At 42.3% G+C, this 13,019-nt stretch overlaps 1 protein-coding gene across 11 annotated transcripts in view; it reads left to right on the top strand.

Moving 5' to 3' along the window:
• Positions 1 to 13,019, top strand: part of LOC138593100 (calcium/calmodulin-dependent protein kinase type II subunit gamma-like) — a 44,195-nt gene that overhangs the window by 1,033 nt on the left and 30,143 nt on the right. For all 11 annotated transcript variants that reach the window (XM_069663942.1, XM_069663937.1, XM_069663940.1 and 8 more), the window contains exons 2-3: positions 1,548 to 1,642; positions 10,100 to 10,159. In XM_069663942.1, coding sequence (XP_069520043.1) covers positions 1,548 to 1,642; positions 10,100 to 10,159 — 155 coding nt within the window. The remainder of the gene's footprint in view (positions 1 to 1,547; positions 1,643 to 10,099; positions 10,160 to 13,019) is intronic.

Below are 13,019 nucleotides of genomic sequence, written 5' to 3' on the forward strand. Positions count from 1 at the left end.
ACTACCTCATCTGTTTCATCATCATCATCAGCAGCAGCAGCAGCAGCAGCATCTGTTGTTCTTGGCCGGCGAAGGCTCCCCCCACCCCCACCCCCCTTGTTTTACCCAAACCAGCGGCTGCAGGGCGACACTGGCCCTATCAAGCAAACTGAAGGTCAAAATTTGATTTATATATAAATATTAAAACAACATCATTTTTTTTCTCATGCTAGAGGAAAGACCATCGTACAATCTACAATTTTGTATATGCTTAATTGTTGCGGTGTTGATATACATGTATGCTACACCCTCCTGAAAGCCTCATGACTCTGTATCACAGTGTGCTTCGCTCCTTCATACATCACTCACAATTGCACCTTATATGATACAAGGGATGGTCCTCCCACTGTTGTATGTTGTTTATTAATACGGTTCTATTGCCAAAGCAGAATGTACAATGTCGGGTCACAGGACATTTTAAAAGAAGCAGAATGGGATGAGTTTAAGACAATGTTTAAGACTGATTTTAATAAATAAAGATACACAGGCCTTAATTTCCAGCTGCCGTTTCCACTCTGAGCCGAATAATTGACAGTAATCGATGGCACTGATTGCACAGGCAGTACACATACATATACACACCTACACATCCTCCTCCTCTACTGCCTCTGCATCTTCTGTGGACTGACCACTTACCTCGGCTTATGTCTCTGCTCCCGTTTGTTAATGCATCTTGCTCCGTCATAGGTTATTAACATCAAGGCACTGACTTGTGCTTCTGTCACCTGTCACCTCTCATTTACTGGTAAATAATTGAAACTAGGAGCAGAGTGGCTGGAGCAGAGTGCAGCATAAATGTAGCAGCCCTACATATATCATCAAAAGTCGTAAAAGGCAGCCTTCCTCTTTCAGGACTGCATAGGGCAAGATACTGCAGGCTGTGCCGGCTCTATGAAAACCATGCATAATTACTCGTCCTGTGATGCTCAAAAGTGAGCGGTCACTAAAGCAGCCAGCAGGTGAAAAATGTATGGAGCATTCATGTAGGTCAATATGAAACTCCTCAGAGTGGGAGTTGTTTTATGGCGCGTTATGCACTTCCTTTTTTGCTCGAGCAGATTTATAACTGAGCGTTGTTACCTTGTGAATGTGTTAAATATTGCTCATTGTTGTGTGAGATGCAGCCTATTCTTTGTGCTGGCTGGTGCAAATTGAATTTCCTTTTGGGCTTGCGTTGTATTGTTTGCCTATCAAAGATTAGCTAAAGTACTTGGCCATTCATTTGTAATCACCGACCTGTGCTGATACGTACACTTGAGAAGCTTGTTATATCAGCGCCTGTTTTGCTTGATTGTTGCCCACACTGATGCTGTGATAGTAATGACTGTAAACTGTGTGTGTGTGTGTGTTTGTGTGAGGAAAGATCAAGGTTGTTAGCATACACAAAACAACAAACCGCTGCCACAAAATTGGATGCAGCTTCAAATGTCACACTTTGTGTATGTGAGAGAGAGGAGAGCATGTGAAATGGAACTGATTTTTGGTTGTTTATGTTCTTTCTTTCTTAGGGGAGCTTTTTCAGTGGTGCGTAGGTGTGTAAAGAAGTCATCAGGACAGGAATATGCTGCAAAAATCATCAACACTAAGAAGCTGTCTGCAAGAGGTACGGTAACACCAGTCACACTCAAATACACTAATATGTGCATAGTTACTTTAATTATGGTCAACATAAGAAAGTAGAGCTACATTGTGTATATAATTATCGTATTATGACGGCTATCATAAATGTTTTACAGTTAAGTTTCTAGAAATTATACAGAGAAGAGGTTTGTGGTAAACTACTTCATCCTATCTAGTAAATTCAATATGTCTTCTGTAGCCTAGCTTACATATTGAAGGGATAACAATCCTGGTGCTGTAGTGAAATCTCTACAGTGTATTGTACAGCCTTGTGGGAAAGTATGCACGTGAACAAGAGTCTCAATTTTTCCAATGACAAAGGAAATCTTTTATTCAATCACTGTGTCTGTTGGGAGTTCCTTTCAGCAACCTCTTGGTGCTTTAATGACCCTCTTTATAACACCGTATTGAATACCTCTCGATCGCTCCTCTGTGGTGTCATTAGACAACCTTGTGAAAAGGGCACAGGAATAGAATTTAGATTAAACCATACGAACGGGCAGGACATGAAAGACTTTGTTTGTTATTGTTGCTTTGGTATTGTTGCGTCTCCCGAATATTATTTGTTGCGTCACTTGCTGCGTCTCCGCATAGATCCACACCCACGTGCACATGCCTGCTGTGGCGTGCCGCGTCGTAGCGATGACGTGTGCTCGTGTCAGTGTGTCAGAACCTCCTCCTGGCTTCAGACGGAGATACTTAATTGCTTTCTCCCTTTTTGTATCTTGACAAATTAGGCCTGCACTCCTTCCTGACATTCACACACACCTGGCTTCCTTTGTCCTCCTTTCCTGCACTCTCTCTTTCTCTCTCTTTCTTTCTCTCTGATTAGCTCTGTGCTTCTCTTTCCCTGCAAGCCTCTCTCACTCATTGCCTTTCTCTTGCAAAGGGGGATTGGTTTGTATTGAGGCTAATCCACTTATGCTAAATGTATCTCATCAACTACTAAGACCCCACGGATTCCATAGGCGCCTCCCTGTTTGCCCTGTTGTTGTCTCCGTCTGAAGGCATTTGTGTGTGTGTGAAAGAGAGACACAGAGGGCAGGGAGTAACGCTAATAGAGCATGTCTGCATTGTGAGGCATCTGTGAGTGTGTTGTAATACTGTTATTGTTCTATCCCTGCCATCAAGTGTCCACACAGGCCAGCTCCTGGTATTAATGTCCCACCAAGGAAAAGTAAGGGCTCAGCAGAAAACTGTTGGCTCTTTGCAGAGGCAGGCAGCACAATGTAGGCCTGTTACGTGTGCATGTTTGCCAGAGGAGAAGAAAGCTGTCCAGGAGAGCAGGAGGAGGAGGAGGAGGAGGAGAAGGAGGAGATTTTTAACAATATAGTCTTGCAAGGAGATCAGTGACACTCCAAGCCGGGGCAGCAAGGTGAAATGAGACAAAGATGAGATACGATAGAGTGAGCTAAAGGAGGGAACAAGAGGATTTTGTGCAGAGAGAAGAATCGCCGTAGGCCGCACTGCCGACGCAACACGCACCTACACGCACACAAAACCCCACTTCCACACACACAGACAGCCAGTGCGTGAGCAGGCTGCCTGCCTGGTAGGATTTGGGTGGGTTTTTTTTAGCCTGATGGGGCGAGTGTGACCTCACGCGTGGCCTGGTGGGTAAGTCTCTCAAAGCTCTGGTAAACACTGCAGTAATCTGAGGAGGGGGGAGGGGGAGAAGGGAGACAGGGAGAGGAAGGAAGGAAGGAAGGAAGGAAGGAAGGAAACGAAAGAAGGAAGGAAGCGAGGGTGGTCTGGATGTAAGGGATGGATGTAGGTAGTTGGCTGTTAGATAGTCCAGCCCACAGGCAGTTGGGGGTGGATGCGAGTGGGCAGCAGGGTGCACAGTATGCGCGCACATACTTACAAAAATACATACTCCTGATTCTCACCCCAAGAGAGTCTTTAATGCTATCTCAAATAACTGAGATGAGAACCAGAGTCATTATTAAAAAGGACACAAATTGAAAGATAAACGCCTAAAATTTCACAGTAAAACAATCTGATGAATTGAACGTAGAGAATTTTCCACTTTAATCCCATTTTCTTGTCTATTAGATATATAAATTAAATTAATCAACCCAAAGAACAACAAACTTAAACCATGCAAAAGAAAAATATCCTCGAATAAAATCCAGAAATAAGACGAGGGCATCTAACTGTAAAAACTCTGTTTGTTTTACATGTCCGTGCATAAAGTGCTTAAATTGTGTGAGTCTCATTGTGCAGAATGAACGCTCAGTTTTCTTTTTTGTTGATGAGTGGAGTGAAAGTGAAAAGTGGTCGGTTGCTGCATTGTCTGCTGCAACACTCTGTTTTTGTGTGTGTGTGTGTTTGTGTGTGTGTGTGTGTGTGTGTGTGTGTGTGTGTGTGTGTGTGTGTGTGTGTGTGTGTGTGGGTGAGCGAGCGAGAGGAAGAGAGTCAGGGTGAGACAGACGATCCACTTTAAGCACTACCCTTAAACCTTTCAGTGTTTTTTGTGTCCTCTGTAATTGCCCCGGTGACAATGATTTCAGATGTGTTCTCTTCACTGTCAATATTTATTGCTCAACATTGTTGCAAATTTCCACTTAAGTCCAGTTGCTTATTTGTCCATCTCCTGCAGCCAAAGTCTCTCTCATTATTATTAATGGCAAACCACTAAACCCCTGGGACTCAGCGGCCCCCCCCTTTGCTGAGTGTAGCCTGGTTCCAGACCTCTGCATCTCAGCCCCTCATCTCTCATCTTATTTGAGAGATTTTTTTGTATCAGTTCTGGCGTTGTGCTCATGGATGGCTATTCTCTCCAGTTGGAGAAGCAGTCATCCAACCAGAGCTGGTAGGCTGGGATTAAGAAGCGTGTAGTAGAAGTTTGCCTTCAGGCTTTTCTTCCAGAAAGCTCTTTCACCCAGGAGACAGCTGTTCTAGTCATGTGTGAAACCAAAACGCACCCCAAACCATGATCCTTTCCTAAACCTAACCAAGCAGTTATGCTGCATATACCTTACCAGTCTGGGACCAATTTACAACATGTTAGAAACCCAATTTGGTATAGTTTAACTACTTGGTTATGTTCAGGAAAAAATAATGGTTTGGCCTTAAATAGTGAGAGCAACAACTCTTGGCCGGAGGTCCAGTGTTTGACCCATTCATCCCACCAAACCTGCACAGACTTTGTTGCTTTATTTAATGAATACATCTTCAGAGGTATCCAAACTACTCCCATGTGCTATTTTAGAACATAGACGTCTTCTTTGAACAAAGCTACGTAGCTTCATCCATGATTAATAGCAAATAAGTTTTAGTCCTCTTCAAGGGCCATTAAACCCAACACATGGCCCAGCAGATAACTGATATGTTCAGTTAATAAAAGGTTAAACGCTGCGCTCGTCAGTGTCACTTTTTACCCATCAATGCAATCACAGTGGGGGGAAAGCGGAGCAAATACCACTAAGACCAAAAACAGGCTCTACATACATTAATTGTGTAATTAAAGACGTTCCTCTGAGCTGATGGCCTCCCTGGTTTGGTTTTTCTTCCCTTGTGGTGGAAGGTCAAAGCAACACTTGAACCCACCGTCCTACTCGAATCGAAGTACCCCTTAAAATGCGCTTTGACCAACTCCAACCCTTTGACCAAATGATGGTGCTCGCCTACATTCTCTCATGAACCCACATAGACCAGCAGAGCTGACCTCTCTCCTTATAACCTTTACGTTCTCTACCTTATGCCAACAGTTTAACTTCTGTATCATAGCTACCAAAGCGTCTAAACTGAAGAAAATAAACTGCCCATTCAAAGCGCTTCCAGCTGGCCGTTTTGAGAAGAGGACCTGGCGTTTTCAGCTGGGGATAAACACTTTGGTGGACACGCAGCTTAAAGTTACTCAAGAGGACAGCTGATGGAGTGTTTTTGTGGTGCAGTTGTTACCATGAAGACCATAATGTCAGTTGCATGTGCATCTATCACACTGTGGAAATAACAGTTCTGATTCCACTTTTACAAGGTGAAAGGAGACATAAACACCAGTAAATTTACACTCTTTATGCTTTTTAAACATGACTAAGTACCAGATAGATGGGTCGGACTGTTATTTAAATTAGTCAGTTTTAAGACAAACATTTGGATAGCAAACATTCTTTTGTTTGTATGAGATTTGTCAAGGGTGTCTAGAGCTATTCTATAGTGATGTAGCTTAAATGCTTTTAATGATTAGTTTTTTTGTCATATTGTGAGCAGGGAATTAGATTTTAGCCGAGGGAAACTAAAACCAAGAACAACCATTGCTTCAATTTTGCCGAAGTGCATTTGAAAGGAGCTCAGTAGATATTGAAGAGGATAATATTGCGCTGTTATCAGTATACATGCAATGCTGTGTGTTAAAGACAAGCTCCAGTCATTTTTGAAGAGATTTTTATAAGATGCTCTGCTTGAAATAATAAATTGTGTCTGACATGTTTGTTTCTAAAAAATATGTTTAATTACCTTTTAAAAATCCTCCCAAGGCATCTCCTCCTTCTCCCTCATTAAAAATTCCTTGAATCTGCATAGTCCCCGCCCACTATGCACATTTCCAACTGCCCCCTCCGTCGTGAAAATTAAACACGTCTCTGCCATCATTTAGTGGCAACTTGTTGAAACTTAGCCAGCTTGAAATGTAGTCATCAGTAGTAGTAACGTTAATAGTCAGTAGTGAGTGTGCAAAAATTACGATGACGGTTACAGCTGGATTGCCCATCACCGAAGTGGTTGCCATAGGTTGCACTTTAGGTCACCCCGTCCATTAACAGGATTGGCTCCTTAGGTTTGTGACGTCTCAAACCTGCCAATCTGAAAACGTGTTGTTCAGCCTGTCCTTGGTACACTGCAGTTTAAAAGCAGACATGCCCAGCCATGGAGATGACTGCTGATGTTGTCCCTGATGTGTCTTGTAGCACATGAAGAACACCACATGGAGATGTTTACAAGGCTTAACACTTGATTTTCACTGCATGGGGTCTTTAAAGAGGGAAAAATGTGGTATAGAGCTGCCCAAAGAACCTGTACCCCAAAAATACAGTCTGATTTTCAATATGGAGTGACTCTGTCAAAAATGCAGTGGTGTTTGATAATATCAGTCCTCACAGTTTGGATGTTGACTTGCCTCACTGAACCGGATCCTGAAGCCTTCAATCAGATTGTCAGTTTCATATGTGTAGCAGAGAGAGGGCTAAGGGGTAGGGGTGTGTGTATGTGAGTATGTCAGGTCCTCTCCATCCTCCTCAGCTGATGTAAGATGGCTGTGGGCCCGCCCCGTGGCAAAGCAGATGGCCAATTAGAGAGCAGCAGGAAGTGCCAGTAATTACCCTCCAGCCCTCTCTTTCCTGTCTTCTTCTACCACACACTCTAGCACCAACAAATAAGGAGATTGAATGAATTAGTGAGTGCTGCAGTGACACTGCACCAGGGTAGTAGGCTGTACACAAACACACACACACTCTACACACTCACACACACACACACACACACAGGGGAGCTGTGATCCTCTTCTAGCAAATGGACGTTCCATGTAATCCTCCCTCCTTCTCTCTGTCTGTCTCTCAGTCCTGCGTCACTGGTGTAATTAGAAGGAGGTTCAGGTCTCTCCCTTATTCTCTGTATTTCTCTCACATGAGGGAAACCTACACCTGCATGGAGACGAAGGGGATGCTAGTCGAAGGTAGACAGAGCTTAAAGCACAGTAACTGCAGTGTTAACACTAGTCTTAGTTAGCAACAAGTTAGAGAAAGTGAGGGGAAGAAAGGGCAGACATGACAGCCCGAGCTGCTGCAGAAGGAGGAAGGGCGTGCTGCAGAACATGACTCTGCACTTTACGTTAATGTGCTCTTATATTAGGCCTGTACGTTCTGTATAAAGTATTGTACTTGTAGCAGAACAGTTTGGTAAGGTGAGAGTTTTATCAGAGGCTGTTGCTGCACTGGGGAAATGAATGCAAATCTTAGTGAGCCTGCCTCTGTGTGCTGTAATCGCCATGGAGCTGTGTGGTTGAGTTGCTTGACCACAGTGATAACTCAAACCCACACATATACACTGCAGTCACACTGGATCTTCACTACTGTTCCTACGCATGACCCCTGACCTGAGCTACATGGCTTCCAAAGTGACAGGAGGGAGCAGCTTAACAGTCATGCGGTTGACACACTGACATCTTGTACAAACAGACGTACACACTGCTACAGGATTCAGTAAAATCCTCAACAAGGATGTTTGTTTGGACATGAGTGTGTGTGTGTGTGTATAGGAGTGTGTTGTTGCTAGCTTTGCCTTCCAGCCTGAAGTGCAAACACTCCAATGTTTTGACTAACTAGGCTTCATGCTAACCCCTTTACACACATACACACACACAGAAGCACGTACGCAATAACTGGTGCAAACCCGACACCATTGCTACACACACACAGCCATCTTAATATCCACAAACAGTTTCACAACCTTAAATGAAAACACACGACATGAGGTCAGTGGCATTTTGCTTAAATGCACCTGTTACCTTTCAGAGGCAAATGTAGCCGCTCAGCTCGAACGAGTGGATTACTAATAGGTCAGAGCCACAGCCTTAAATATTTGCCTTCATGTACACAAACAAAACCTTAAGTGACACAAATAAGATCTTCCTTTTCAAATATTTGCAGTAATATAGTTAATGTAACTGTCATTATTTAAGCGTCAGTCACAAAGACCTACATAATCATACTAATGAAAATGCTATCAGTCAAACCAATTTAAGTATTAAGAGTTTCCAAGACAAAGCATTGCCTCAGGCTCAATCTCGGATCCCCTCGGTTATAGCCTGACGATGATGTAACCTCTGAGGACAACCATAAACAACTTCCAGTCAAGACTTCCTTTCCCGCGTGCTGCATTCTTTACAGAAAAAGAAACGTTTTTCTTGTGATTGACTTTAGTTAACGGGTCTTACCTTTGCTGAAATTTCAACATCATGATGCAGATTAGTAAAAAGTATAAATGAAGCTTTGTCAGGTCTGTCCTCAAGAAAACTACTTTTAAAATGCTCGTATGTTGAACTGAGGTCAGATCAATCATTTCTGATGCATTTGAGGAAGTCGGGGAAATCTGAACGCTGAACGGCTTTCATGACACCGCATCAGGGAATGATGATCTAGTGCAGATTGTTAGCTGTTAGCATGCAGATGTCTGGTTATAGAGATTAGTCAATGCTGATACGTGATTGGTCAATGGTACTTGGACTACAAGCGTACTACAAATCGAAACCAGAACACTTGCCATCCACGTCCCTGCCTATAGATTCTACATTTCTATGTAGAATCTGTAAATCAGGCTAATTGTGCATTCCATTACACTGTACAGTCTACAGTGCAGACACGGTAAAACTTAAATGTGGGACAGAAAAATCATTAGAACCAATGACATACTTTGGACTGTAAAAAAGTGGGTTACATCAAAGTCAGCTCATAGTCTCTGTTTGAAAGACGTTGGGGATTTGGTTGACAACACACGTAACTCACGTGATGGAAAAAAAACAGGGTTTAAAATAACCCTGTTATGATGATGGTCCATGGCCACAAAACCGTCCTATATGGCCCCCAAATATTACATGTAGGTCGCTTCTTGTGGCGACAAATTTTTATACCCATACTGCAAGCATTCGTCAACACAGGGTTAACAAAAGTTCACATGTGATTGTATTCATTCTGGTTAGTGATAACAGAGGGCGATGTCCTGGCTCTCGATGCCAGATCGTATATTATTTCACTTTGCACATTTAAAGTACATGTGATGTTTTTATTGCAAAGGAGAGAGGGAACTAAGCAATGGAGGAAGAACAACATATGTTTACAAAAAACTGGTTGGTTTTTCTTACATTAACAGTTTACATTTGGGCCACCAAAAATGTACTTTGGCCACCAAAAAGAACCCTTGGGTCGGTTCTTACCAGGATTAGTGTCTAATATTAGCATCTCTCCCTGATACAAATGATACTGTATGCTTCTGTGTACCATATAACCACAATTTGCCAGTTGTGATCTCAAATTGGGACGTTGGTTGCTTTTCATCATACCCAATTTTCTCTCCCACATACCGAGAGAAACGGTCTGCAGTTCTGTCCTCATCAAATAGAAGAAATGGCTTAAATAATCATAATGACAAATTGATGTATGCGACAGGATATTTTTAATGAATCTGCAGGTCATTCTTTTTTGGTGTTCCCCCTACAGCAGTGACAGGCTCATTAACGTGTAGCCTTCTTTACTATTACAACCTTTATTTTGTACAACAAAATACATAAATGCCAACCTAACTAGAATTTACTATGTACAAAAAATCCTCTCATTGTTGTGCTGTTTAAATCAGCTGTGGAACACTATTCATGACCAGGTAATGATGACGTACTTTGCCTCTCTGTGATTGAACTTTATCTAAACGGTGACTTTTCTCTCCTCAGACCATCAGAAGCTTGAGAGAGAGGCTCGTATCTGCCGCCTCCTGAAGCACCCTAACATTGGTGAGTTTCTGTTCAAATGACTAAAAGTGTTGCTGTATTGTTGCTCATGCTCGGGATAAGAGGACTCCACTGGAGTGCATCATTACTGATGGCATTAAATATTGATCAGTGAGTGTGTTCATGAGTCACGTCATCACAACCAGGAACGGAGAACTTGTTTGACATGAATTGGGCAGTGTGAAAAGGGCTGAATAAAGGAACTTAAGAAGAACAATGTGGGGAAACTCTTTGTTTCCAGTCATCATTCATTGGCTTGGTTAACACAGATCCTAATATTCAGCGTGAGGCCAAAAACGCCTCATGTAACCAACTTTATCAAACGAGACCGGCCTGATCAGAGGGAATTTTCAACAGGGTTTAGAGGGTGGTGGAAACCTTTGATAATGTTTGTAGGAAAATATCAGCGTTTAATAAGCATGTAAACGTTTAGTCCCATCATTTCTCTCTGGTATGAATGAATACAGAAAATTACGTGATAACATAAACATGGCAGGTCAAAACAAAACCTATTTGTTGTGATTACGCCGTCAAATCATGAATATAAGTCGCACCAGAGTATATGACGCAGTCTGTTTTTGGGGCTATCCCAGAGGGAAAACTGTTTTCTATAGCTATGTTTGAATAAAAGCTTGTATACAAGTTATTTCAACACTATTCCAATTTATTTTCATTTAAAAACACAAATTACAGCCTACCAGCTGTTTTACCATGTTGAGTTTGCATTCCTGCTAGCTACTGGTGCTGTAGCTAGCGGTAGCTGGCAGCTGACGGTAACGTTGATTGTAATTAGGATGACGGCTGCACTGGCGATCATGACGGTGCATGTTCATGACGGAGCGTTAGCTTGTTTTCCTTACTTAAAACAATGAGGAAAACAGCACTGCTGCATATTGTAAATAGGAGACGTTGTAGCGGCTTGGACCCGCAGATGCAGAGATGTGACGTCACCACTTCAGCTAGATTATAACGCCATCGTCTGGGTAAAACACCGTAACACAATAACATACCTCTCTCTGCATTTTATACCAGTATACTGGTCGCACCTGTATATAGGACGCAGCACACTTTTTAGATGAAGATAAAGTATTAAAAGTGCATCTTCTACACTGAATGTTACGCTAGTTGAGTTTTAAGGATTGTTAAGCACCTTATTGGAAAGTCTGCTTGAAACAAGATGAACACATAACCTCCTCCTTTCTCTGGTATACTCTCTGGTATATTTCCTTCAGACGAGGTGCTTCACAGCTGCCGGAAGTACTTTTGTCACTAATTAAACGCTTTGGGGCATGTAAACGCACGTCTCATCTGTAAACTTTATTTAATGTCCGTGTACACAGTTAAGATGGAATTTGCAGACATTGAGATGCTCTAGCCGTCTCTGTGATCACTCACTATAAATGTCAATAAAGTGGATCTCACTGCACAGCTGCTGTCACTTATGGACGTTGGTGCAAACAGCAAAGCTGTGGAGGCATATGGGGAATGGAGATGCAGGGTTTTGTTAGCTTGCACAGCGCACTTGTCAGGATTGGCAGATGGAAAAGGGATTGCAAATGGGTTGCTTTACATTAAGGAGCAGCGTCACTTGTGCTGATTGACAGTGCTTGTTCTTACATGTGTAGATAGCAGCTCCACCAGAAGCATCTCCTGTAAATGCACAGCAAGGAGCAGATGTCAGAGTTTATCATCCAATTTAGTTCCTTAGTGTTTGATATATTTAATCATCAATCTGATCTAGAGCCGCAACAATCAATCAATAAATCAATCAAATTAATTGGCCGTCATATTGATAAGCGTTTGAGTTATTTATTTAAGAGTCATAATTCTCTCATATCAGCTTCTGAAAGACCAGCTCCAGTCATGTTTTAAGACACAATAATAAGTCGTGTCTGTTTTTTTTCTGCAAATACCTTGTAAAAACCCTCCCAAGGCATCTCCTCCTTCTCCCTCATTAAAGATTCCCTAATCTGCATAGGCCCCGCCCACTATGCACATTTCCAACCGCCTCCTCTGTTCTAAAACAAAACACGTCTCTTCTGTCGTTTAGTGGCAACTTGTTGAAACTTAGCTAGCTTGAAATATAGTAATTAGCAGTAGTAACGTTAACGTTAGTCGTCAGTAGTGATTTTGCAAAAACTTTGATGGCGGTTACAGCTGGCTCGCGCATAGCCGAAGTGGTTGCCATAGGTTACACATAATGACATGCATAGCGTCACCCCGTTCATGAACGGGATTGGCTCCTTAGGTTTGTGACGTCTCAAACCTGCCAATGTGAAAACGTGTTGTTCAGCCTGTCCTTGGTACACTGCAGTTTAAAAGCAGACATGCCCAGCAATGGAGATGACTGCTCATGTTGTCCCTGATATGTCTTGTAGCACATGAAAAACACCACATGGAGATGTTTACAAGTTTAAAAATATACGCTGGAGGGGGTCTTTAAATGTGATTTGTTCCTGGATTTACTCCTGCATGTGTTTGTAGACCAAATAAAACCTTTGGCTTTGAGAAAAATCAACATTTTTCACCCTTTTCTGACATTTTAGAGACCAAACAACTTATTGATTAATCTGGAAAATAATCAACACAAAGCGCATTGTTAACTGGGATCCTAATCTAATTGTCAAGTTTAGAGACACAATGAAATGTGTCTTTGGTACAGCTGAAGTGATGGCTGTCATTACAGAGCTGTAGCCAGTATGTTATTCACTACTTAACGTTTGTATCAGGATGCTAGCAGCTCAGGACTGCAAGTCATGATTTGAATTTCTCGGAGTCTTGAGCAAATCAGTTGTCATGACTAAAAGAAAACAAAGAAATATGTGAATGACATCACCAATACTCAGAGTGAGGGGTGACAGAA

The sequence above is a fragment of the Semicossyphus pulcher genome, unplaced genomic scaffold (assembly GCF_022749685.1).
Source record: "Semicossyphus pulcher isolate SPU_LCO1_2020_fin unplaced genomic scaffold, fSemPul1.0.p SCAF_16, whole genome shotgun sequence".
Classification (NCBI taxonomy): Eukaryota; Metazoa; Chordata; class Actinopteri; order Labriformes; family Labridae; genus Semicossyphus; species Semicossyphus pulcher.